Source organism: Balaenoptera physalus, assembly GCF_965194825.1.
Source record: "Balaenoptera physalus genome assembly, chromosome: 17".
NCBI lineage: Eukaryota > Metazoa > Chordata > Mammalia > Artiodactyla > Balaenopteridae > Balaenoptera > Balaenoptera physalus.
In genome coordinates this window covers 66,203,965-66,230,983 of record NC_138895.1, presented here as the reverse complement: position 1 = coordinate 66,230,983, position 27,019 = coordinate 66,203,965, and the positions used below count along the sequence as shown (strand labels likewise).

Below are 27,019 nucleotides of genomic sequence, written 5' to 3'. Positions count from 1 at the left end.
GAGAACCCTTCTGATGTCAGTTCCAGGGGGTGATCAGAAAGCCAAGCCCATTCAGGAAAGGACTGGCCTGATGCAAGGCAATGGAGCAGACTGAAGCCACATGGTCCATAACCAGAATTAATGGACCAGAGAAATAATTCAGGCAGCTAAGCGCTCTGGAGAACTTTGCAGACCAAAGCGACCTAACTTTTTCCCTATCATGCAGGTTTCGCCTAAGTTCTTACAGCTAAACTCATGAGACCTTGGTTGTGATAAAAAAGAAGTTCTAAAAGATGACATCTGTCATCAACAGTTTTGTGTATTCAACATTCTTCTAAAAACTTCTTTGGGAGAAAAGGGTCATATTTTTGGCTATATAAAATACGTAAAACCAGGGAGAACTGAGTGATACACAACCGTGAAGAGCCTGGACTTTACAGCCAGACTGCTGAGGTCTAAATCCCCGCTTTCCTACTTGCTAGGTACGTGACCCTGGGTGTTCTTAAGGTCTGTGTTTTGGTTCCCTCGTCTTTAAAATGCAACAATAATACCTATTCCATACAGTTGTCACGATGACGATTAAGTGAGTTAATATTTGAAAAAATGCTTAGAACACTGCCTGGCATATATTATGCCTATATAAATGCTTTTTAAATAAAATAGAGTACATTTAAACTTCTTTTATAATATTACCTCCAAAGACTCACCTCCTGAACCTTCACCAAAGAAAAAAGATTTACTGGCATTTCCTGAGAGACTGTCTTTTACATAGATATGTTTAAAGCAGAACTCTTATATATTATGAGTCTAGAAGCTCCAAATCTGTCAAGTTTATATCAAACCTTTAACTGAATTTCAAAGTAAATTGTATAAAAAATAGATGACCCCAAAAGATTATCAAATGAATACTTTATTAGAGTCATAACACTTATAAAATAAATTTCTTTTCATCATGGAGTTACCAGATCTTAAAACCAACCAACACGTCCTCATTTTTACAGCTAAGATATATAAAGAAATTCTCAAATGCCATAATTTTTGTTCAAGTGCTTTGTCAGTCAACTCACAAATCTAGATCGTGATTAATTTACAATTCTAAGTATTCACAGTTAGATGAGTTTTAGGCTTGGTTCTTAATGTTCTAGAAGCAATCCATTTAGAAAAGTGTCACCAAAGCAGATTCATGAAATCATTTAATTTAATGCCACCAAGCATGGACCTGTTATACCTTGGAAACAAAAATACAATCTCACAACTAAATCTAGCAGACTAACTTTTAACAATTCCAGCCGGAATGGACAATATATCCTTATGGCACATATATGACTCTGTAATATACAATTCATAATTCAGGGTTAAGAGTGTGGCATGGAGCTAGAAAAACCAGGGAAGTTGGATATTATAGAAAAGCTATGACATCAGTATAAAGTCACAAGACTGATATCCTCTTGCCGCATAGTAAATACACCTTTTATCTCTGTAATTACATCACAAACCGAACCCTAATCAGATTCTTCTTTCTAAGGGATTATCACATAAACAGGATTTGATCATTGAGCATTGATTATGCTACTCATTCAGGATTGTTCTATGTTCCATGAAATCTAACAGCCCAGCTTATACATGGCACTTGTAGTGGATGATTCACCCAAAAAGCAAACGGTTGAAAGTATAAAATATTCAAAAGCCCTCTTTTCCCAGAGGTAGCCCTCTTGAGGCAAGAGATAAGTATCTTGTTTGGACGGGTGGTGTGAGCTGCGGGCCTAACTCTAACTTGTTCTCCCCTTCAAGCCATTTTGGCATGTTACCACGACCAGGGTCTCTGAGGTGGGTTAAAATACTTTTCTGTGCTATTCATATTCAATAGATGTCAGGACTGTTCTCTAAACATGTGAGGATATACAACTTTAAGTTATATTTCATACTCTATTCAAATTTAACTCAGAGTCATGTAAAAGAATTAGAAGTAAAAAGTGCACCCTTTGGGGAGCTCTATTGGGTAAAGCCTCACATATCCACACATAAATATTTGTATATTCACGCACAGGGTAAACAGCTGTATTTGAAGCATAAATAAACCCAAAGTAAGACATCAGGAGCTAGATACCAGTTCCAGGAGTGGTTAGTGGTCTCTGGGGCTCTCATTTTAAGGATGCCAGATGAGCATTTTGCTCAGTTGTTAGGAAACACTTAGGTGGATTAAGCAACTAGGGTTCACTTCATAAATTACTTTTTCCTGTACCCAAGACTCTGCTTGAATTAGCTTGAGAAACTATAGCCCCTTCAAGGGTATGTGACCATTAACCTAAAGGCAATGTGATTACTGCATAAGACTAAATACTATGTGGCTTGTCTAATTCGCTTTCTACCTTTCAGGATCAGTTCAATAAAATGCAGAACCCATAACCAAGGTTTTACACCAGAGGTCAGCAAACGATACCCTGCAGCCCACAGGCCAAATCCAGCCTGCTGCCGGTTTTTGTAAATAAAAATTTATTGGAACACAGCTACACTCACTCGTTTACTTACTGTCTATGGCTGCTTTCATGTAGTAACAGCAGAGGTGAGTAGTTGTGACAGAGACTGAATGGCCCACAAAGCCTAAAATATTTACTATCTGGACCTTTAAAGAGTGTCGATCTCCGTTTTACACTAAAACAGAGTTCAGTGGGAAGTTTATTTGAAATGTGTTTTTCTTCAGGAGTTTGAGTTACCTATTAAAGTTAAGGTTCAGGTAACTCAGTAACTAAACACAAGAGATACCCCTTTTTTCACGAACGATATCTGTGTATTTTATGGATGTGAAGGGAAATTTTCTTTAAAATAAGAAGAAAAAAAAAAGAGAAAGAGACAGATGTAAAACTAAAGGCTATTTCTCTGTTTAACATCATACTAAAATTAAAATTCCATCCATGAAATGAACCAAAATTTATACTTAAATTCTCTCCATATACTAAACAAATTACCTTGCGGATGCTGTTATATCTGGACAAAATGGTCTCCAAATTGATCAGACATAAAGAGTACACAAATGAAACTAACACACAGGCAGTGAGTTTGTAAGGGGTGTTACGGTCGCCATCGTCGTAAAGCCAGACCCAAACTGCAACCGTAACAAGCTGTCGTCACAAAGGCAAAAATCTAAGAAAAAAGAAACAACAATTCACATCAGATTTATAACCCTGACTTTAAGAAAACATTCGTCCAAAGGAACAACTGTCTGAAGACTGACCAGCCTACTTAAAGATACTTCAACGCTAATGAAAATCGTTTATATTCCTCTCTTTTCTTGATGATTTTATCCCCTCACACCATTAACCTTTCTTTTAAACGTTCTAGCCCCTAATAATTTTCTCATTTGTGGACAGCCTTAGGTTGAGCCTTTTTTCCCGTACTGGACTCGCTTGTTAAGCAGTGGTGAAACCCCTAACATGGTACATATTCAAAACTTCACCATGAGACGTCTATTTGCACAGTGATCTCACAGCCAAGCAAAGTGCAGCTGTCAGGACTTGAGGATGTAACAAATCATTTCTGTGACAATGGAAAGTGACCTTAGAGCTGAAGAGAGAAAATCCACAGAAATGAATCATCAGATTGGCGTGGGAGACAGTCCTCAAGTCTGTACTTAGCTCTGAATCACTGTCCTTTATATTCAACAAGGATTTCTTTAGCACCAACTATGCATACATCGGTACATTTGGTACATATAAACAAATAATAGGTATTATCCTCACCCTTTTGGGGTTTATGATTCATAGAAAACTACCAGAGCAGTTAAATATGTTAAAACATTATGATGTAGTACAGGAATCCTTTACAAGGAAACCAGAGCTCTGAGAAGGAATATCAGATCCACCTACAGAACATTTTTACAGCATAATTACCATTCTGCTATTTTCCCCACCCTTCTTCTCCTGGTTGTCTCTCTGATACATCTCTGATCTAGGCATTTTCTGTTGCATGAGAATGACCACTTTAAAGTACAAATGTGAATATTTAATTAGAACAAGAAATCACAACAACCATGAATTCTGAAAAGCTGACAAATGTCACAAATATTCCCAAATCTAAAACAACAATATTTTTGTTTTATGACCTGCCTGATACATCTTAGTTTTGGAAACCCACTTTCTTCGATATCCTTTTCACAAGACAGTGTGCTCTTCATGAGACAACGGCATTAGAGAGATTTCGTAATCTTGGAGAAAATCTAGTATTTCTTCTTCCATGGTTGATCAAAATTTGTTTTATTTCAATAACTTAGAAAAGTTTATTTCAGTTTTATACCGTATTTGTAATGACATGCAAACTGTGTAGGTCTGTCAAATTTGGGAAACCCTCTATCACATTTCATACACGATTTATAAAATTTCAGGACATTTCAAAATTTCTTGAGCAATGATACCCTTAAATGATAAATCTCAAAGTGTAAATCTTAACTACACTCTGAGTTGCTCATATGTAGTTACAATTGTCCTCCATGTCTTCTCTGCAGTGGCAGATTATGAATTTATGTTACCCTCAGTGATATCAGAATCCTGGGGGGCTACATACACATGGCTCCCCCCTAGTTCTGTTTATAGTACTGCTCTAGTTTGTGCCTTATAAGCACAGGAATTCTGATAAATTCCATCTCTAATGACTCCCATCAAAAAAAGAAAAAAAAAAAGCCTGGTGCATTTTTAATTATATGTTGAGTATACACCCGAAAGGAGAGAGTTTCTGTTTTGACTAGGAATTCGCTTATGCTTTTGTTCATCCGATGATCTGATCAGCGAGGTTGTTCCCCTGTTGTGAGTCAGCTCAGCTGATTTCACTCACCCACACTGGGCTGGCCTGGCCCCTGCATGAATGACCACTTTTGATACCTATTACTAGGGAAAAGGAGTTTTCCTCTCTCTAAGGTATACTGAAATAAAAAGAAAAGTGAGGGACTCAATGGAATGTCACAAATGAATGGCTCATGCATTTAGTTTCTGTCATTAAAACTCAGAAACTAAAGATTTACTTCTACTGGAGTGTATGGATGAAATGGGGATTAATGTAGAACTTGAAGCATGTAGAGGTTTACTAGGGCAGCTTCACTTAGACAGAGAAAGGGAAGGACAAATCTCCCTAACCATGTCTGAAGTTACACCAAGTAGAAAGCACAATTAATTCTTTTCACAAAGTAGACTTTGTTGTGCAAGGTCAACTACTACTGCTGACAGGTATGATCTTACATGAATGTCAGCCTCCTGGTGCTTCAGTTTCATCATCCACAGCACTGGGGTAACAACTTGGCTCATAAGGTTATTGTACGGATAATCAGCTATTATATGTCTAATGCTGATGGCTATTATTAAAGAAAACTATTGTTGCCGGAGGACTTTCTTGGAGACCTTGACAGGGGAGGGGAAGCGCTGGTAAACTGTATTCATCAAACACTTACTGTGGCCGCCACGTTGATGTTATACTTGTCATCGTTCAAGAGCGGCTGCACAGCCATGGTTCGATTGCAACGTAGATCGTGCAGCGATGTGGCAGCTGCTTGCAGCAAAAAGGCTCCAAAGTAGAAGACGAACACTGTAAAATGGTAAGCGAGATCCTGAAAGAGGGTGGAAAAGGGAGACGGCTACAGTGAAAAAGAAGAGATTTTTCTTCCGTTCCTTATTTGAAATGAAGTTTACATTCAGGAAAATTAGAACACTTCAACAGTCTTTAACTGCATTTGCCATTTCTTTTGGCTCCCTCAGCAATGTCAAGCTGTTAGAATACCAGTGAAAATCAACTGACCCGTTGTAATTGGCACAGTGGCAAACCTTCAGATCCACTGAATTTTAGAATAAAATATATAATTTCAGTTTAGACTAAGGTACCATAGAATTCCTGCCCTTAAAATTCAAGTAAAATAGCATTTAAATTACATCTTGTTAGAGTTATAATATCTATTTTATTATTGTATATTATATAGTTATATAATTATATACACATTCTATAATCATTTTATTTTTGAGCAATTATTATTTTTATCCATTAGATTGTCAGCCCATACACTACGGGCCTACGAAATCACTGAATTCAATACCATATCTCCCGATACTCTAAAAAACAAAACAAACATATACTTCTACAAAAAGCAGAGGAAATTTTCATACAAAACTCAGTTGTGATTAAGTTATTTATCTCTCGCTGCATTGATGTGACACACAACTCAAAATTCACATCGTCTTACGTGAGTTAATATACCATCAACACACCGCTGTGTATTTTTGTTAACAGTTCCTACAGCAGGTACTTACCATTTATTGTTATACACCTTACAATCACCATTTGTTATTTCCATTTGAAGCTGTCATCTTAAAAGGAACGGGAAACGTCTGGTGACATGGCCTGCGACTCTCGGTATGATGTGCCTTCTTCACCAGCCTCAGCTGATGCCACCCTCTTTCCCCTTTGAACGTCAGCCACTCTGGTCTCATCTTGGTCCCCAGGAATCACTCTGTACCTCAGGGCTGATACTCTTTACGCATGGTAGCGTCTCTGACCAGAAAGAGTCTTCCCACAACCAATTACCTGTCCCCCAGCCCTCCACACCATCCCCCCCAATAATACCACCTTTCTATTCCTGCCTAGTTTTGCCTCCTTCCTCCTTTACAGGAGTATCACAACTGAGTTGTGCTGAAGGCTTTCCCTGTCCAGTCCTGTTTCCTCCCCCTTCAGCTTTCATAGGTGTTACCATCCAATAAGCTTCTTACACGTCCAGCTCTGTATGGCTTGGGTCATACTATCCAGCTATCCTTACTAGCCTTAGGGTCCTATGCGCTCTAGAGAGATGGAGGAAAAGACGTAGTAAGGAACTCATGGCAATGGTGGTGACAAAATCACTATGTAGGCTCCTGGGGTTCTAAAGTCAGGCATGTAAGTTGTACTGGGGAATTACACATCTTGGAAAAGCAGCTCCCGGTGTCCTCCTGGGCCCTTGGAGAGAAGAAACACTTGATCTTGAGACACCAAGTGACTAAGTATCTGGAACTGCTCATTATGAATGGAGTTCTATCAAAGCCACCAACTCATAAAGTCATAGCAACGCTTCTTCAGATGGGAAGGGCACAGCAGCGACCAAGCTGAGCTGGGCTAGAGGGCACAGGTCTGCTGCGCGAGCAGGTAGCGCAGGCCCCCGTGTCACCCACCAGGATGGGACTGCCCTCCTTCCTCAGCCCACACCTATGGCCACATGGGGGAGGAGCCCTTAGGTCCAGATGAAGGAGAAAGGAAACACCTGTACTTGTTTCTGATGGCACGCTATGCTGTTGCAAGGTGAAAAGGGACAGCAGCTGCATTACACGTGCATTATAGCCACATTCAGGGTTGGCTTTGAAAGACAGAGGTTAGGGGATATTTTCCCAGTGGATGGAACGATGAGTGGTGCAGCATGTCATACACTTTGTTAAGAAAGCAAAGCGGCCCAAGGTAAGAACATACAGAGACTTGTGGTCAGTGGTGAATGGTCTGGCAGGCTAGTCAGGGCCGTGGAGAATAAGAGGCTACAAGTTTAGAGACAAGGAAGTATGGAGCAGGGAGATGGACATATGGGATTAAGCATACAGTGTGAAGTGTGACCTTTCTGTTACATGGTCACGCCCACCAGAAGCATCCACCATGGGATGGCACGTAGAGAAAATGACCTGGCCAGCTGATGCAACCAGCCTTTGTCACCAGCTACCCAGTCAGTGGCATTATGGGTACAAGAACAGAGTGGCCATGGCTGGGAGGAGGAGGCTATGTCGAGGCCCAATAGCACGGACTCCCAATTGCCAAAGCTGACCTAGCTACCGCCTTTTCTTAATGCTGAACCTGCCAGCAACAGAGACTGACTCTGAGAGCCTGATATGGCACTATTCGCACCTGGTACCAAATTGACGGAACTCAGTTCCCACCTCCCTGGGAGACATAATGGTTCATTCTCACAAAACAGACACTCATTCTGAGTATGGATTTGCTTTTCTTCCCTGCAGAACCTCAGCCTCCAAGACTATCCAGGGACTTAACAGAATGCCTGATTTATAGGCGTCTACTCAACACAGCACCTGACCAAGGGACCAACTTCTCAGCAGAGGAGGAGTGGGAATGGGCCCACGACCATGAGTTGCCTTGTATGCTGCACCATCTAGAACTCGCTGGCCTGACAGCACGACAGCATGGCTGGCTGAAGGCACCCCTGGAGGCACCACCCTGTGAGGATGTGTGGCCATCTTTCGGGATGCGATACACACAGTGAAAAAGAGTTTTCAGTATGGTGTTGTGTCCTCATTGCAAGAGTGAGAACCAGGGGGGGAAGGAGTTTCTCCTCTTACCGTCATCACTCCCACTGACCTGATGAAAGACTGTGACTGCTGTCCCCACAACTCTGGGCTCTGCATGATCAGAGGTCCTGGTCCCCGGGGCATGTACTCTTGCTAGAGGATACAGCAAGCATCCCCTTGAACTATGAGCTATGGCTGCTGCCTGTGTACTTTGGATTCTTTGTGCTCAGGGATCAAAAGGCAAGAGGAGGAGTCACCATCTTGACAAGAGAAGGTAGGGTTGCTGACACACAGGAGGGCAGGAAGGAGTCAATGTGGAACTCGGGTGATCTACTTGGGGCCCTGTTAGAACTCTCTTGCCCAACTGTGACTAAAATGGAGAACTGCAGCAATACTGGCCTGAAAGGATAAAGTTACCAGGGGGCTTACACTCTCTCACGAGGGAGGGTTTGCATGACACTATCAGGTAAACCTCGGAGACCAGCAGACATGAGTGCTGAACAAGAGGAGTTTAAAATGGTCAGTGCAGGAGGGCGGTGACCAAGAGCAGCTGTGGCTCTGAGACCAACTCCTGTCAGAGGGGCTGCCGTTTGTCCCTCTAGCCTCTCTCTTTTAATTTCTGCTTCAGGAAGAGAGGCACCCTGGAACCCTGGAGCAGCGAGGCCACAAACACGTATGGCGAAGTGGAACCACGTGGTGCAAGAAGAGGCCTAGAGCATCCACGGCACGCACTGCACACGTGTCCCTTCCAGAAAGAACCTGGCATTCTGCTGTGAGGAGCAGAGTTAGCTGACAGCTTTGGCTTCAGTGGATTTGAGATCTGCTGCTGTGTTTGAACTAAGGTCACATTCTTCCTGGGCCGCCCTCAGCCAGTGATGGCCCAGTGCGGTTACTGGTGCTTGGCCACTTTCCCCCAACACAAGAGTCTTAAAGGGAAGGCTGTGCTCTGGAGCTTCTCACTAATTTGGCCAGGACTTTATCACTCTCTAAGACTTTTTTGCTTTATCCTACATCCTCCCTCTTTTGAAGGTGTTATTTCCTCCCCTTTCCCTCAAAAAAAAAAAAAAAATCTCTTATACTTCTAAATCCGTCTTAGAGTCTGCCTCCCAGTGGCCCAGACAGGATACGTACGCTCTTCTTATTCCCTTCTTGGCCATTAACATAATTATAATTGTTCTGCCAGTTGTGTAATCGTTTCCTCACTGCCACTGTCTACTCCAACAAACTCTTTGAGAGCCACTACCAGGCCTGTCTTGTACACCATTGTATTTCTAGGTCTTAACATAGGATCAAGCATATACTAGGTGCTCATTAAATATCCCCCATCACTGGAGAGCTACACCCACATTGACATTTGGCTGCCCTGGACATCTTATTCTAATTCCTGCTATGTGTGGGATGTGTGCACAAAGGTCTTCCTCACTCACAATTTCACTCATTGTTTTGGACAATGCAGATTATTTGCTCTAAGCCAGAGGTTCTCAAAGGTTAGTGTGTATCAGAAGCACCTGAAGAGCTTGTTAAAACACAGACTACTGGGCACCAACCCCAGAGTTTCTGACTCTATGTGTCTGGGTGAAATCTGAGAATCTGCATTCTTAACAAGTTCCCCTGCGATGCTGGTGCTGCAGGGCAGGGACCACCCTTTGTGGACCACCTGTCCGAAGCCCTTGGCCCTCCCCCGTTAGCAGAGGACCCCTTCCCCTTTCTGAGTCTCCGTCACATGCTCTTGCTTTTCTGCCAATCTTCCCAACACTCACGCACCCCCGAGTGCAGCCCACCTGTCGTCACCTCAAGTAAACTCAGCCTCAAGCATGCCTTGAATATTTTCAGCAGCAGGTAACTCTTTCCCACATTCTTATCTCCAGCCCATGTTCTGCTTCTCAGCTCAAGGTCAAACTTTCACTAACTATTTAAAAAAAAAAAAAAAAAAAAAAGCCACGCTGTATATAGGGGGATCCTGTTTTACACAATGGCAACATGAAAAAGAGATAATAGTCCCTCTGAGCTGTAGTCTTCTGATTTGTAAAAATGAGGACAACCATCGTTTTCCGTAAGGTCAAATAGGTAAATGAATGTGGGGACAGAAAACATAGCTCAGGACATTTTTAAAATATTAAGTGATTTCCACACTAGGCAGATGGTCACGTGTGCCAGCTACACTTTGGGGGAAGAAAGGGAAGAAACATGTTTAATTGTACAAGGCCTTTTTTTTTTTTTGGTATCTTTTATTTCTCTAACATATTTCTTTCCTTAACACTCCATCTTCCAAAAAGGGAAAAATAAATATGACATCTGTTTAAAGTTAGGTGAAATGGTATTATTGCCAGTCCATATAAAAACAATGAAGAAAAAGCATCTCAAAATTAAAATCTGCTGCTTTCCTCAAATTAGAAGGGGGCAAGTTTTTAGCACTTAATATGTGTTATTACATATCATATTTTTATTTCACCATTTACACCAACACTAGAAAGCTTGGGAAAAAATACTGAGGACATCAACCATGAATACTAATTTAATCTCATGATCAACAAAAACTAGGAGCTATACATACTGTAGGTAATCTCACAATGAATACTTCTAGAAAATAAATTCAACACGCATTCTTCCTTCACGCATGGCATACAGGCGACATTAAACTGTTATCACGGCATGGGTGGGAAGCAATAATTTTTTGAGCAATTAATGTCTAACAATTCCAGAATGCAGCAATTAAAACTTGTTACCATCTGGTGACAACTCCATGATATGCATGGCTCAAAAATTTACCCGGCTGAGAGTATACAAGATAAATTTAAAAATCTATCAAAAGCAGCCACGCGGTCAAAAATGACTAAGTATGCAGAAAATCACAAAAGAATAGGGAAAAAAAGGGAGCCCTTTCTAAATACAATGTTAGCGTATAAGCAAAGTCCTTGAAGGCCAGAGTTGGCTCTTTGAAAGTATGTCCACCATATGACAAGATTGTGTACTAACAGCCACTGTACTGTGTCCTGTGTGTCGCTGTCCCCATTTTTCCCTCAGTAAGAGTAGATTACTCCAGCTAGAAAGCCGTAAGATAAACTTTGCAGGTGACCTATGGAACAGATTGGCAGTTTCAATTGTCCCTTTCATAAAGTGGTTTAATTTAAAAAAAAAACAAACAAAAAACCCCAACGTTTTATTGTCTGAACATCAGATACAATGCTACACATTGGAAAGAAATACAAATTTGGAAAACCTAATTAAACCTAATAAATTTAGGAAACCTAATATTAATGCTTGTACTCAATATCGAAGATAAGACTCAATATAAGCAAAAGGAAAGAAGAGGGTATGGACATAAGTCTAATAAAACCAGGAGTGATATTGGAAAAATATTTAAACATTGGTAAGGCGTGTGCATCAACCAGTTAGACAGAACGTTGAGCACTGCAGGATCCTGGAGACTCACTACTTTTCCAGATATTAACTCTTTAGTTGCTGGGCTATTAGGAGGTCCAGGAAGGTCTCAAAGAAAGGGCCAGGGTGAGAGGGAGCAAAGCACTTAGGAAGAGGCAGTAGACTGGGGAAATGGCTACGTATTAACCAGTACCAAAGTACCAGTAGGGCTATACTACTGGTACATACTGGCCAAATACCATCTTCAAGCCTGATATTAAAAGAGCCTGGTGGCATTCATCAACATTAGGGATTGACTGATTCATTCATGCATTATTTTAGGAGAGCCAGGCATTTAGAAAAAGGAGATTAAGCATCTATTTGTAACTTAAATAGGGATTTTTGATCTTCGTCACTTGAGTAATTATTAGAAATATCTTCTCATCGTTAACGAGAAATCAAGGCAAACATGCAGAAATACGTTGTATCAGCAACCTAAGAAATAGGACTTTTCGAAGTTTCAAACTGCGAGCCTCAGCGTGTTTAAGGACTTATGATGATTACTGATCACTTACGATAAATCAGACACAAAGCTGAGCACTTTATCCTACATGAATTCCATTATTCCTTGACAGTATCTGGTGAGGTTGGTATTATTATTACTGTTTTTACAGAGGAAGAAATGAGGTTCAATATTTTGCCCAAGGCTACATGGTTAGTAAGCAAACCAGACTAACCTCAAAGCCTGTGCATCAGTATAACCACCACACTACACTCTTCCTCCTCAGCTCTACACTAACCCCTGCCATCTGCCCCGGGCCGATTGAATGGACAGCCACGTTTGCTTAGACTTCACTGCTGATAACATTTGGGATGATGGTTCTCTTTATGGTCTATAAATAAGACAAGAACAAATATCATCCTTGCTGCTGAATAAAATACTACCACACCGGAAAGGAACATACATAAAGCCCGACTGAAGGTCTGATTTAAGTTCCTAACCACCAAAGTGTGAAGGAAACCTAATGGTGATTCTTCATGAACTTCATTAAAGCACTGTCCACCAGGCATTGCAATTCATGCTCCACTGGGGACCATTTTGAGACAGTCCCAGAGAATGAATAACCACAAACGTGAAAGAGGCTCCCTATATTATACGAGAAAAAGGGAAAGTAAGTTGACCCAATTTAATGGTGGCATAATTTTTAAAATGGTGTCGATCGGAAATTCATTTCTTAAAACGTAGCAATTCTTGCTAGTCTAGGACAGGCATTGAAAATAAATATAAAATATCCTCTTTCCTTTTCTAAGTATTTGGAGAGTAAAATATAGAGCTACTTGTTTTCTGAAAAGAATATATGTATTTAGTATCTGAAGCAGGAATCAATGGAAAATTTTAAGATATATGGCACAGTATCCATCTCCCAAAGGCATCTGTTCAATAGTTCAATAACTGTAATGTGATTCATTTGTTGTATGAAATAAAACAGTCTTTGCGGAAAGGTCATCTAACTCATAAAGGAATAACAGAGAGATGGCTCGGCTCCGTCACCACAGGATCTGAACGAACTGGGACCCTGCTGTCCAGCAAGGCCGGCCACATGGCAGCACAGCGGCCTCTGTGCTCTGACCTTTTCTCTCCCGCTAGAGGCAACAGATAGAACAGGGCATCCAGCATTTCAGGACAGAATGAGATATATATAAATTTCTCACATTTTCCTGAAAGAGACTTAAATATCCCTTACCAGGAAGTTCCAATTGGCATTAATCTGAGTCACCACGCCAGACAGGAACACGCCCAGGAAGAGGAGGGAACAGATGAAAGCCGTCACAGACACGAACATGACCCATCCTTGCAGCAGAGGTAGAGGAACGTTGGAGGAGGCGACCAGGATCCACACGAGTCCCCCGAACACCTAAAGGGAAAACGAAACACGGTAATAGGTTTGGGCCACAGAACTGAACATGCTTGCATCGGGTTTATCACTGCCTTTGCTCCTCCCCAGACTTCTGCACGTGTTCCTGCAACCCCGCCAGCGACTTGTCTCTATCGTTACTGGAGAGCTTTCTTCTCTCAGGTGTAGGCCAGCACTGCTACTCTGGGACCTGATCTGACTCCACGCCTATTTCTGCACACCTGCCTTCCTGTTGGACTCTCATCCTCAGCCCATGGCCAGGTTCAGTATTCTTTCACCATCTAAAAGCATTTTCCTTTAAAAGAACTTGAAAAAGAATAGATACATGTATATGTATAACTGCATCACTTTGCTGTACGCCTGAAACTAACACAACATTGTTAATCAATTATGCTCTAATAGAAAATAAAAATTAAAAAAAATAAATAAAGTATTTTCCGTTGACCCTGCTGCCTCTCTAACTACTGCCCTCTCTAAGGATTTCCTTTTTCAGTTCACCATTTTTACAAATTCATCTTTGCTAGGCCTCCGCCTCCTCTCCTTGCTGTTACTCTTCAAACCACTGTCCACTGGCTTCTGCTTTCACCATTTCTCAGAGGGGCTATTAACAAAGATCAGCCATTACGTCCTAACTTGTCACTTCTAATGGCCATGTTTCAGTCCTTATCATGACCTACTTGTACAGGTGAGATTATTGCCTATATACAGAATAGCAGCTATTGTACATGACAGTAAACAATAAAATCTTCCATCATTTACTGACACTCTTCTATGTGCTGGGCATGAGAATAGGTACTTGAGATATTCACAGATCTAATATTCAATAAATACCTACTGTCAGGCATTGTGCCAGGTGCTAGGAATAAAACGGTAAACGATGGTCTCCACCATCACATAATTCACAGTCTCTTACAGAAAAGAGAAAATTAAGCAAGTCGCTAAAATGCTGCTTCACACAAGTCACAACTGGGCAAACACTGGGCACTGCAAGTCCACACAATGAGGGCTCTAAATCCAGATTTGAAAAGTCAGGAAACACTCTCTAGAAGCAACAATCCAAAGGACAGGGTCAGGGAGAGTAGCAGAGGGCAGAGAAGGCTGTTCCAGGGCAGGGGGGTGCGTCTTGAGATGGTCTGGGGAAGCTGAGAAACAGGCTGGCAGAGCTGAAGGGCAGAGCTCAGGGTGGCAGGAGCAGCGGGCACCATGTGCAGAACGGCCAGAGGTGCGAGCTGGAGGCGGAGCTGGAGGGTCCTGAAGGTCAGGTCAAGGAGACGAACTTCACCCAAGGGCAATGGGAAGCCTCAGATCACCTTGAGCAGGAATGAGCATGATCTGGCTTGTACTTAGGAGTTTCTCTCTGGCTGGAGTGTGACAATGGATTGGAGGGGAACAGGTGGAGGGCTGAGGGACCACAGCGGAGACTGTTACCACAACAGAGCGTAAAGTAGACTCCAGGAGCTGAGCACAGACAGAAGTGAGTGGCTCAGAGAGAAACTGAGAAGTAGATGTGAGGGTGGTTGGTGGCTCAGCAGATGTGGGACATGACAGCAAAAGAACAGATAAGGAAAATACCCAGATTTCTGGCTGGGACAGCTGGGAGTGAGTGAGAAGACACAGGAGGAGAAGTGGTGAGGGGCGAAGACACAGGCAGTTTTACGAACCTGACGGCAATAGCCTCGTCCATACTACCACTAGAGAGATAAAGGCTACACACCCTCTGCATGGCATTCCAGGACCTTTACGAGCAAACCTGCCTTTTGCATGCTTGTCTCTTGCCACTAAACCCCTCACATCTCACATTATAGAAAAAGAAATGAACAGTCCAGAGACAAAGCTCTTTCACATCTGAGTGGCCTGACATATGCTGGCCCAGAACGTCGTTCCTTCCCCGTGTGTATTTGAGAAACTCCCATGCACGGCTCACCCTGAAGAGCACATCAACCTAAAGGTCCTTCCTGAGTTCCACCCCATGCTCAGGCCCCCCTCTGCCCTCTGGGCAAGCTCCCTACTAGGGATTTGTGACGTCGATGGGAAACATTGTAATTGATGCCCCTGGCTTTCAGTCCAACTGTACTCTTAGATCTTCTTGGCAGCATGCTGCCTTATAATGGCTTGCATCGCATGTCATTTATTAATCTACATAATAATTCTTTCCTAACTCTCAGTCCGGCACTGTGCTACATTTGGCAACACAAAAACCTAGGCTATGGTACACCTGCCTGGAGACACCGACAGGCAAGTGGGAATCAATCCTCCCCCCCGGCCCCCATCCCCCCACACAATATAGCAGGTACGCCTGGCATATGGAAGGCTCTCAGATATTTGCTGAGTGAACAAACTCCTAGTTCCCATATGAGAACAGCTGGAGCACCAAATATTAAAAACCAATAATCGTGTGAATCTTCCTAGATAATATCCAAACTATGTAAGGCACTAAAAGTTAAAAATACAAGTATTAATTTGTTTCTTAAAAAAAGGCCCATACAATTCATTAGTACTTTGAAAAACATTTTGGAAAGCCTAATAAATTATCACTTGAGCAATGATAACAGAAGCACCAATCTAATAAATTGATAATAGTGGTGGTATATCTCAAGTCCTTATTCTAAATCAAATATGAACAATCAACGCAGAAAGTTTTAGGAAGTAAATCTAAGTCATGGGTAATAATGCATATTAAAAAAATGTAACCACAACCTTCTTAGTAGCTCTGAAAGAAATAATGTCCCTGGTAAAAGAGTCTATACTCTTTCATGCCATTTAATAAATATTTGAAGCTGATAAGATCTTCCACTTTTTCTTTTTTTCTCAGCCTCTTCTTGGTAGACTTTTCTTACTCTCCCATCACAAATAAGCTACATTAAATACTGTTTAAGAAATATACATCATTATTACACATCTATTAATTCAAGAATCATTTATTGAAACTCTAGGTGCCAGTATAAAGAATAATAAAGAACAATTGGCCACTGTTTATTAGGGACAGGCAGACTCGGATAGATAAGCATAATTATATGATATTGAAGATTATGATAATTTCACACCTCTGAAGAAGAGGCTATATGATCCCTTGGAATTAAACATAACATGTAATAAACCTGAACTGGACCTCAAACTGGTCAGCCTCAAATCTGCTGCCAGGCACTGCAGAAGGACACTGAGAAAAAAAAAAAAAAGGCAAGGCTCTATCTCCAGGAGCTCTAATAAGGGAGAAATAGACACCATCAAATCTGATTCAGGAGCAGATTGTGGCGAGTGCTATAAAAAGGGCTCAACACTGTGTGCTCCGAGAGACTGCGAGAGGGAAGAAGAAACAGAACGGCAGGAATCTAGACGGTAGGCAGGGGAGGCAGGTTTTGAAGCAGGCTTTCAAGGCAGCCGAGGGCTGTCACAGCGGATGCTAATGTGAAACAGTAGAGATGAACTCTTCTTGTCGGACTCAAAACTACAGCCCCTCCCAAACCTCAAAGGCTTGGAAAGGGAACTAAGTGTGTACATGAAAACAGAACAGACTTGCCTCCCCATTTGTGGTGTGTGTGTGGCTGGAAAGGGGGTAAGGGAGGCAGGAAGGTGTATGGATGCCCCCCCCGCCCCAAATACACACACACACACACACACACACACACACACACACACACACACACACACACGCTACATCCCTAGATCAGAGATTCCGTGAAATACAGATTTAAGTCGCCCTTACCACAGGAGCTTTGGAACATAGAGGATGGCCCAGAGAAGAGAAATAATCCCACTCTGGAGATTCACCTTCCTCGTTGCAAGACGGTCACATTGGTGAATGGGTCCCTAGGGCCTTGACACAGTTATTTCTCCCTACTTCACGATAAGCTACCTTTTCTTTTGGCCAAAAGGTACCTTTTCTTCCAAGCTTCCCAATCTGGCTCCAACTTTAAAAATTGAGCTTTTAATAACATTACCAATGCTTAGTATATTCCCTTGACCTAATTCTGCACATTACGAAGCTCAGAGTATTTACCACTCATGTTAATTATCAGCATCCCTGTTCAGTAGAGGTGGCTCTGGAGGTAGCCTGTTTTTAGAAGTGAAACGCAGAGCACAAAAATGGTTAAAATCTGAGGGAGACTAGTTGATAATGTTTCGTAGCAACTGCAGAGTGCACACACCCTGAAGAAGGCTGGAATCCCTGTTCACCCACGGTGATCTGAATCCACACTCTGACCCCTTGTCTATCACGGCCTTCCACCACTCTCTGGTGTCCTAAAAAGTCTGATAATAACACACAAAACTCCCAAATGCACCACCTTTTGAAATTTCTGTGAGGAACCAAGTCAGGGCTCATGACTTTGAATCTCAAGCTCTGACAAAAAGACAACCCTACTTCCAGGTAATGCAAAGGCAAACACGTCTTCAAGTAGATATCAGTCTTCCCCTGTGACCCCCTCACCTCCTGAGCTCAAATTCAGGTGTACCTGGCACACACCTCAAGCGCTCAGATACATCCCGAGTTGCCGTGATTAAGTTGCTACCCATTCCTAAGGCCACGGCTCTCCTTGGTGGCTTACTGTAGCATATGCTCATCCCTTAAGCTTGGCTCCTGCAGGGCAGAAGGGGTGTACCTTGGCTGACGCCTTCCCATAAGAACACCATGGAAGTATTATTCATCCACACATCACACCGAACTGAACCCTCAGAGCTGGAGCTAAAACATGTTTTCACTAGAAACTGTGGACTGGCAAAAATATGTAACCCCACGGGAAACCACGGTCTTGAGCAAGCGGCAATTCTGGCTGCGTGGATTACAGACTGCTCAGATTGAGTCCTATTTGGATGGTCTTCCTATGTCCCCAAAGGATTCCTTTTGCAAACACCCTTTTTCTTTTCAACTGTCACTTATTTCCTAATAGCGTGCTTTTAAAACATGCCCTCCGACATCGTGGCTAATAATTTTCAAACCACTTTGACACCTTCATCTTAGTATACTCTTATTATTCACTAAGTAAACAGGCCAATTCCTACTCTGACCTATTTTCAGTCAGTGTTTGGAATGAAACCAGGGAAAGGTAAGTGAAGCTGAAGGTATAAAGGACTGGTTAGACTGCCCTAAGGAGAAACATTTCAATACTTAGAACTTTCTGTGTATAACATATGACCTCTCTTTCCAATTCTCCTACTGCTTACATATTGGGCTTTTCATCACTTTATATCAGTGAGGACGAACAAATCAGAAAGACTAGAGGAAAAAAATGTCTCCCAATCTGGCTTACAGAGTTAATCTGAGTAAGAGGTCGAAGCTGGTGAGGGTAACAGAAATACGAGCTAGCATTTATCTAGGTCTTGTGTTCAAGCACTATTCTAAGGGTTTTATTTGTACCAATTTAATCCTCTGAGATTAACACTGAGAGATTAAACATTGAGAGCTAAGTACTATTATTATTATTACCATTTTATACAGAAGTTAATCAAGGTAGAGAGCCATTAATAAATTGCTCTAAGTTATACAGTTAATAAATGTTAGACCTGGGATTTGAACCCGGCAACGGGCTACCAGAGCTTATGCTCTTAACATTATGTTAGTTCGTCCCCATCAAAGTTTCGTGTTTATTCTAGAGCAGGGTTTCTATACTTTTGCCATGGATTGGCTTGGGGCAGGGGCAGGGTTGATTCTCCAAAATCATATCAAATTGGGTAGATAAGTGCATATACATTTTTCTGAGGGCACAGTCTACAATGTTCATCAGAATCACAAAGGGGTTTGTGGCCCTCCAAAAGTTCAGAATACCTTATCTTCTTGATCACCCCTCCTATTTCAATGGGTGCTACAAATGAAACAATAGGATTAAAGGATGTTAAACATGTTCAGACTATTTATCTTCTAGGGAATAGATTACCTATAACTCCATTTTACACACAACTTGTATTCCAAAGAATGTTTTTAAGTGGGAACATACTTCAGTCAACAGATACAATAGCTGAATAGATGTGTTTACAAGGCAGCCCATAAAAGTGTAAAGTCACTCATGATGTGACTGCAGTCCAGTGGTTACAGCACTGGTGAATACTCCTGCCTGCCTCTCCAAGCTCACCCTCTCCCCTGCAATTCTCCTTTCCCTGCCACCGTATCTCTGCACTGCAGCCTCTGTCCCTCATCCCCTGCACACAAAGCGTCTGTTACACTGGTCCATGCTTCTGCTCAGCATGCTGCCATCAGAATTTTCGCTGGATAACTAAACTCTAGTACTATATCTTCCAGAAAGACTTCCCTGGCTGGATGCCATCTCTTGGTGCTTCTATGGCTACCAAGCTGATACTAATCTTAAAATGGAAAGCCCATATTATAGGGGAGAAGTATGCTCTGGCCCTCTTTTATTCTCATTTATAATTTCCCTTGATTTTTAAAATCCTCTTTTCATGTTTATAGGTAACTAGTTATCACCTAGGTTAAAAATGTTCACGCATGCCCATGCTTCAGTATCAACAAGGACTGTACAAGTCATTGCCTCTTTTCTTTCTTTTTACCTTACTTCTTCTGAACGCTATTATACAAAAGTTAGGAATGTCATCTATGGTGACTATGAAAGGGCATGGCCTTTTCATATAAAACAGGACACAGGAAATTCAGGTCAAACTTTAAACTCCTGGAGAGGAGTCATGACATTTTAAAAGTTGGGCAATAATAAATGCTGGAGAGCGTGTGGAGAAAAAGGAACCCTCCTACACTGTTGGTGGGAATGTAAATTGGTATAACCACTATGGAGAACAATATGGAGGTTCTTTTTTTTTTTAAAAGATATTCTCTATGTATTTCTTCTTTAGGTCTTTTTTTAAAATTTTTATTTATTTATTTTTATATTTATTTTTGGCTGTGTTGGGTCTTCGTTTCTGTGTGAGGGCTTTCTCTAGTTGCGGCGAGTGGGGGCCACTCTTCATCGCGGTGCGCGGGCCTCTCAAAAAACTCTTTAAAAAACTAAAAATAGAGCTACAATATAATCCAGCAATCCCACTCCTGGGCATATATCCAGAGAAAAGATACATAATACATAATGCATAATTTGAAAAGATATATGCACCCCAATGTTCATACCAGCACTATTTACAATAGCTAAGACATGGAAGCCACCTGTGTCCACTGACAGATGAATGGATAAAGAAGATGTAGTGTATACACACATGGAATATTACTCAGCCATAAAAAAGAATGAAATAATGCCATCTGCAGCAACATGGATGGACCCAGAGACTATCATACTAAGTGAGGTAAGCCAGACAAAGACAAATATTATATGATACAGCTTATATGTCTAATCTAAAAAATGATACAAATGAACTTATTTACAAAACAGAAATAGACTCACAGAAATAGAATATAAACTTATGATTACCAAAGCGGAAAGGGCAGAGGGATAAATTAGGAGTTTGGGATTAAAATATATACACTACTATATATAAAGTAGAGAACCAGCAAGGACCTACTGTATAGCACAGGGAACTATACTCAGTATTATGTAATAACGTATAATGGAAGAGAATGTAAAAAAAAGAATACATATATATACATATATATGTATAATTGAATCACTCTGCTCTACATGTGAAACTAACACAACATTGCAAATCAACTATATTTCAATAAAAAGTTAAAAAATAAAATAAAATGCTAGAAGAAAAGAAAAAGTTGGGCAAGACTTAAGAGGGTGTACTCCAAAGCTGCTCTTCCCCGCTCCAGCCAGTTTCTCTAGAATATTTTCACACTGTTCAGTTTGTCCTACAGAACAATCACACAGCATTTGTTAAGTACTGAACGTCCGTGGTATTGCCTCGCTCCTGTCCCATGTCATTACACAGTCTTTCCTATTCAGCTATATCAATGCAGATATGCCACATCCATGGCTCCTACCACCGGGTACGACATTTCTATCAGGCGCCACAAGACAAATCTCCTCTCCTTAACCTTTTCCTTTGGAGCTCAAGGTCAAGGTTTTCAGCAACTTGGTTTGAAGTTTTCCATGTTTCAGTTCTTCCTATTTCTTACGGAACTGCCAGCCAGGGAAAACGATTGCTGAAAATAATCTTTGGCAGGGGCACATTTTTTTCTTATGAAGTTTTAAAGACTTTTTTTTCACATGGGTGGAGATTTTTAACCCAGACGCAAAGTAAAAATTTTACCTATAGAATTAAAACCCCTTTGAAGCAGGGAAAACATACCCACAGATAGCCCCTCTTCACCACTGCAGACACACAATGTCCCTTTGCAACCGAAATCTATTTTCTGGGTGAGAAAAGAGAACTCTATACAGCTGAACATTTATGTGTTAGTCCATCTACAGTCAAAGCTGCAGGTTGAAAATAACCTGAAATCCCTTCCGTAGAACTATCTGCATGACTGCACACGCCTGCTCCACAGCCCCTCCTTCCCCATCATCCTTTCATTAACATTTTGTTTTTCTGGCGTTAAGTCCTCTGTGTTACATCTTATACTTAAGTTTGGTCTACGATCATTTCAGGTCATGTCAAAACTTTACATATGCGGTTGACCTTCTAAATATCAAATCTGTGCCTCTTCTCTGCTTCTTTTCTTTGTCCTACTTCTAGTTCTCACCACCCCTCATCCAAACCACTGCAATAAGCCCTTTAGCTGACCTTCCTGCCTTCAGTCTCTCTGCTTTATAACCAGACTTCATTACTCAAAGATTTCTGCAAGTCTGATCAAGTTATCCCTGTCCTTCAGCAGCTCCCCATCACAGATGAAAACAAATGCTATGCCTTGGTCTATCATTTCTCAGCAAACCACACCTTGACCCCTACCTGCTCTTTTTCCTCCTCCTGCCACCTTCCCATAAGTCATGTAGAAAAACACCAACCATTGCCAGAACTTCATGCCATGGTCTTTCTTGTCTCTGGGGTTTGCACATGCCCTTGTTTCTACCTGGAATTCTCTTTCCCACTTTTGTCTACTGAACCCCTACTCATCATTTCAGGCTAAACTCAAATGTCACCATCCCATTAAAGCTGCCCTGTCCTGGCCGTCCCAGTGGCCAGATGTACTCCACCCTGTTTTTCAATAGTACTTTTCATAAACTAATTTTATCACTTCAAATGCAGCACTGTAATTCTTTCTTGGCTTTATACTTTACCGTATAGGACTTTCTTTTAAGGGCAGGAGTTATGTTAATTATCCTATTTCCAGGGCATAAGATAAGGCCTGATGCATACCAGGTTATTAATTATTTGTTGAAAAAATGAAAATTACTGTCGCATCCAAAACACTGCAGTTAGAAGCCTGTGAATAAGAGTCCTAGACCATCTCCCATAAAGAGAAACGTTCAGGAATATCATGGGGAATGTAGACAGTTTCCTAAATACTGAAACTGTGAAACACACTGAATTCAATAATGACCTTTATTCTTTTCCATGTTTAATACTGTTACTTCCAAACTTCTTGTGCATAATACTCATTGAGGACAAGGACCAGAGATAGCTTGTTTAGCCCAATAGTACAGATGTTCCAGTGTCATTTTCTTATAATACACCTGCCTGGAAAGTGCTTTAGCTATAGTTCACTTTCCATTGTTGTGTCTTTATTCCCTGAATGGTAGTTATTTGGGGGGCATATCCTCTCAACTAGGTTATAAGCTCTTTCAAGTGAGGCAGAGTTTAAATACCTTTGTTCCCAGAATAGTGTCTGGCGCACAACAGGTATTCAATAAACACCTGATGAATGATTTACAAAACATTAATTCAGGAAACACTTAATCAAAACATTAGATTTTGAAAATGATAACTTTTGAAGGCAACGTTTTCCATCTTAAACTAAAAGGCTTTACTTTGCAAAACTAACTTAGTATTAAACTCTTCATAGCAAGCACACATTGATAAGTATAGCTGAGTGCAAAAACCCAGAGGTAGACAACTTAGGTGTCTAGCAGTACAACATACCTATCTCAAGAAAACCACACCATGCATGTGAAGTTGCAATATCTCCACCTATAAAGCCAGTGCTATAAACTACTTTACCTGGTGTTTGGAGGCTGGCAATATCTGTATCTTTTGAATCATCTCCCCAACAAATGCCTGACACTTGAGAGATTGTGAATGTGGTACAACAAGGCAAATTGAAATTAAATGATTGAGCAAAGTTACTGGTTAGTGCGAGAAGTGAACTCCAAGATCATGGTTTCATTAGCTTAGTCAACTATAGATAGCCCAGCATCTTTGTCAGATGCAGTTTTCAGGTGTTCAGTTTTAGACAGCAATGGGACATAAAGAAATTGCAAGGACAAATGGATTCGATAGAAAGCCAAAGTTAAGGAGTTTGGGCATATTCAGAAACACTGGCAGAGGCTAAAATAAGGGGTCCCCAGAAAGGACATCACCCAGAGCTTAGAACTGCTTCCGGTGAATTCTCACGTTTAATTTACAGAGAGAAATTTCTGAAGAGGAGCCATGGGAGACTGAACAATTTCAAGGGATCAGAAAATTAGAGGGATATTAAGAAATCCGGGACCAAAGTGCTTCAAAAGTGTCTACTTTGCTTATATCTGTGCATCTCCTCCGTGTGGCTGTTCTAGGTAGAGAGAGGGGACCAAGGTGGCCTCCACCTCTGCTCTCTTAAAGCACATGATCCAACAGCTCTAAGTGGCACAGAAGGATGAGGGCCAAGAAGGAGCTATAGTTTGGCTCTAATGTGGTCTCTTGTTTCTCTAAGGTCACCAGTTTCACTGGAATATTCTGGTCCTTTTATTTTTTGCAGGTTGGGTTGGGGAGGAAGGAGGTTGATATCAAGTAAAAGGTAATGGAGGCCTATGATTGAAATCTATCAAGATATTTGGCCAAAAAAAGTGAAAATTAAACGGAAATGGCTTTCAGAAGTGATGCTGTTCTATCTAGATAAGGATCCTAGAAGTGTTTTGGGGCTAAGAAGCCAGAGGAAATGAAGAGACAAGAGGAAGGGACTGGATACTTCTGTGAGCCTGGGATTTCTCCTGGGATGGGGCATGGCAGAAGTTCTAGCAGAGGGAGAGGGTTCACATTCGCAGGAGAGAGCTGTCTTGTCCACAGAGCCCCGAAAAGGCCTCCCTTGGTGGTTCCCAGACATGACTGTACATTAGAACCTCGCGGGAGCTTTTTAAAAAACCTAATGAACTCGGATGCTGCCCCAGAGAGTCTGATTTAATTAGTCTGGCCTAGCGACAGTATTTTAAAAAGCTGCCCAAGCAATTAAGTATAGCAGGAGTTGAGAACTAACCAATGGGCTAGATAAATAAAGAGATATGGGGGTGGGAGGGAGGAAATAGAATAAACCACTTTCCACTTGTTTCCTCAGAATTAGGTGGAGTTTCCAAAAGTGTCACATGATCACGGGTGGTTCTTGAGATGGCATTTGATTTGATAGCACATGGCTAGGCCTTCTTTGCATATATATATACATATATGTATGTCACATTTTTTACATATATACATACATATGTAAACATATAAGTACCTATTTGAATAAATATTAGAAAAATATGATCAGCATATCAAATTTGAGAATTCATGTTTTTATTGCTTAGGCTGAGGCTAAGGTAAGGTACTGAAGCTCAGAAAGTGAATGCATTTAAAGTGCACCATCTGTAAATTCTAGAACAGGTGAATACGGCAAAAACTTCTAACAGAGGTATGCAAACAACTGGAGTCTGAGGAACACGGAAGTAATGTAGCCCAGAACCTATAAAATCTTTCTTCCCAGGCTTCACTGGTCTCAGGCTGTCTCCCTCCCCACAGTAGGGCTGCCCACCCAAGGCCACCCTCTCCCCGCTCTTGTCACCTGGGTGCCCGCACCTCATCCCAAGCATTCAGATGCTTCCGAACTGGGCTCAGACTCAAACCAGTTTCTTCTAGCCTCGCAGTCACGATCCGATTACTGATGTCATAGCCTGTAACTCACTTGTCTCCTTTTTCAGATTCAAATCTGAGCTAAACTTAACTTAGGGTGCCTTAGCATAATGGGGCGGAAAACCAATGCTCACAAGGCGTTCCAGCCCCACAAGCACAAAAGTGAAACCGAAGCGACCCAAATCCAGGTTATGCAAACTCAAAGGTGTGGGTGAGGGGGACGATATGAAAACCCCAAACCGAGCAAGCAAAGCCAGCCTGCAGGAAAGGCACTGACTGGCAAACGTTCACTCTGTATTTGCCATTCTCAGGGCATGATGCAACCTCAGGTTGCCCAATTTATATTTGCACATTTTCCCCAGCGAGCTTCAAAACCTCCCAACTCCATTAAAGTGCCTTTTAAAAAGTTCAAGTCTGCAGCCCAAGAAGGCTGCACGACAGGCCGGGTGACCCGACGGTCACCTAGGCCCAACAAAGTGCGCTGAGAGGGTTTGGAGTTGCAAAGGTAGACTAGGAAGGGAGAAGGCACAAACGCAGGCAGCGAGGAACGTGACAGCCACGTTTGTACTTTTACCCTACCATTCTCAGCCCACTTGATTAGACACTGCCCAGGGCACCGTATGGGCTTCACCTTTTCCCTGCCCTGTCTCCTGAGCCCTGCTCCTCTCCCCAATCCAAAGGGCGCTCATAATGGCAAAAGGAAAAAAAAACAAACAGCCCAGGTCTTTTAGCCCTCCTCCTCTTCTTCCTGGTACCTCCTGCCCCCTCTTTCCACATCCTGGCGGCCTCCTGGTCACCCGGTCGTTGGCTCCACCTTGCACCACCCAACAAAATGGCAGGTAGCATCAGGCGAGGCCGAGAGCGCCGGCTCCCGCTCCAGCCCAGCGCGGTCCCTGGCCAAACCGCCGGGGATCTCTGACAGTACCCCAACTCCAAAGAGCCTTCTCCTCTCCAAGTCCCCAGTCCTCGGCCCCGCGGGGCCTCCTGCTCGCTCTCCCGGGACCATTTCTGTCGCCAGCGGAGGAGCAGGTGCCAGCGTAACAGGTGCCAGGCGAGAGGGCCAGGGCGGTGGCGCCGTCGCCCAGGTGCGGGCTGCACTGGGCATCGGGAGGACCCCGGGGGGGGGGGCGTGCAGGAGAAGGCCACGCCGGGGGGACGGGAGCTGGGGGCCGCGCAGCAGGAGACAGCCCGGGGGCAGGATGCCGCTGCCAGTTCTCGCCACCCGGGGCGCGACCCTCGCCCAGGCTGCCCCACTTACAATCTCCAGGCAGACGAAGGCGCCCGAGTAGGTCCGCAGGATGTCGGTGCCGACGGGCAGGGTGATCCGTGGCGCCGGGAAGGACACGGCGGGATTCGGGGGCGGCGGGACTGGCGCTCCGCCGGCCGACATGCTGCCGCTGTCACTACTGCGTCTCCGCGCGCCGCCGCCACCTCCCTCCGCCCGCCTCCGCCTGCCTCCGCCTCCCGGGCTCCCGCCGCCGCCGCCGCCGCTGCTGCTCGGGTCCGCGGGCTCCGGGCGCTCCGCCTGGGAGGGGGGCGTGGCAGCGCTGTCCTCGGCCAGGCGGGGCCCCGCCCCGTCACGTGGGCCCAGGTGAGCGCGCCTCCGCCCCGGCGCCAGTGCGG

The 27,019-nt window shown here is 42.8% G+C and overlaps 1 protein-coding gene across 1 annotated transcript; it reads right to left on the bottom strand.

Annotated features, from left to right (window-relative positions):
* Nucleotides 1–871: 871 nt before the first annotated feature.
* On the bottom strand, nucleotides 872–26,913 carry MAL2 (mal, T cell differentiation protein 2). The gene is made up of 4 exons (XM_082433488.1): nucleotides 26,655–26,913; nucleotides 13,373–13,543; nucleotides 5,414–5,569; nucleotides 872–3,120 (listed from the first exon to the last, which is right to left on the bottom strand). The coding sequence occupies exons 1-4, from the start codon at nucleotides 26,784–26,786 to the stop codon at nucleotides 3,049–3,051; spliced, it is 531 nt and encodes a 176-aa protein (XP_082289614.1). The 5' UTR covers nucleotides 26,787–26,913; the 3' UTR covers nucleotides 872–3,048.
* Between the last annotated feature and the right edge of the window lie 106 nt (nucleotides 26,914–27,019).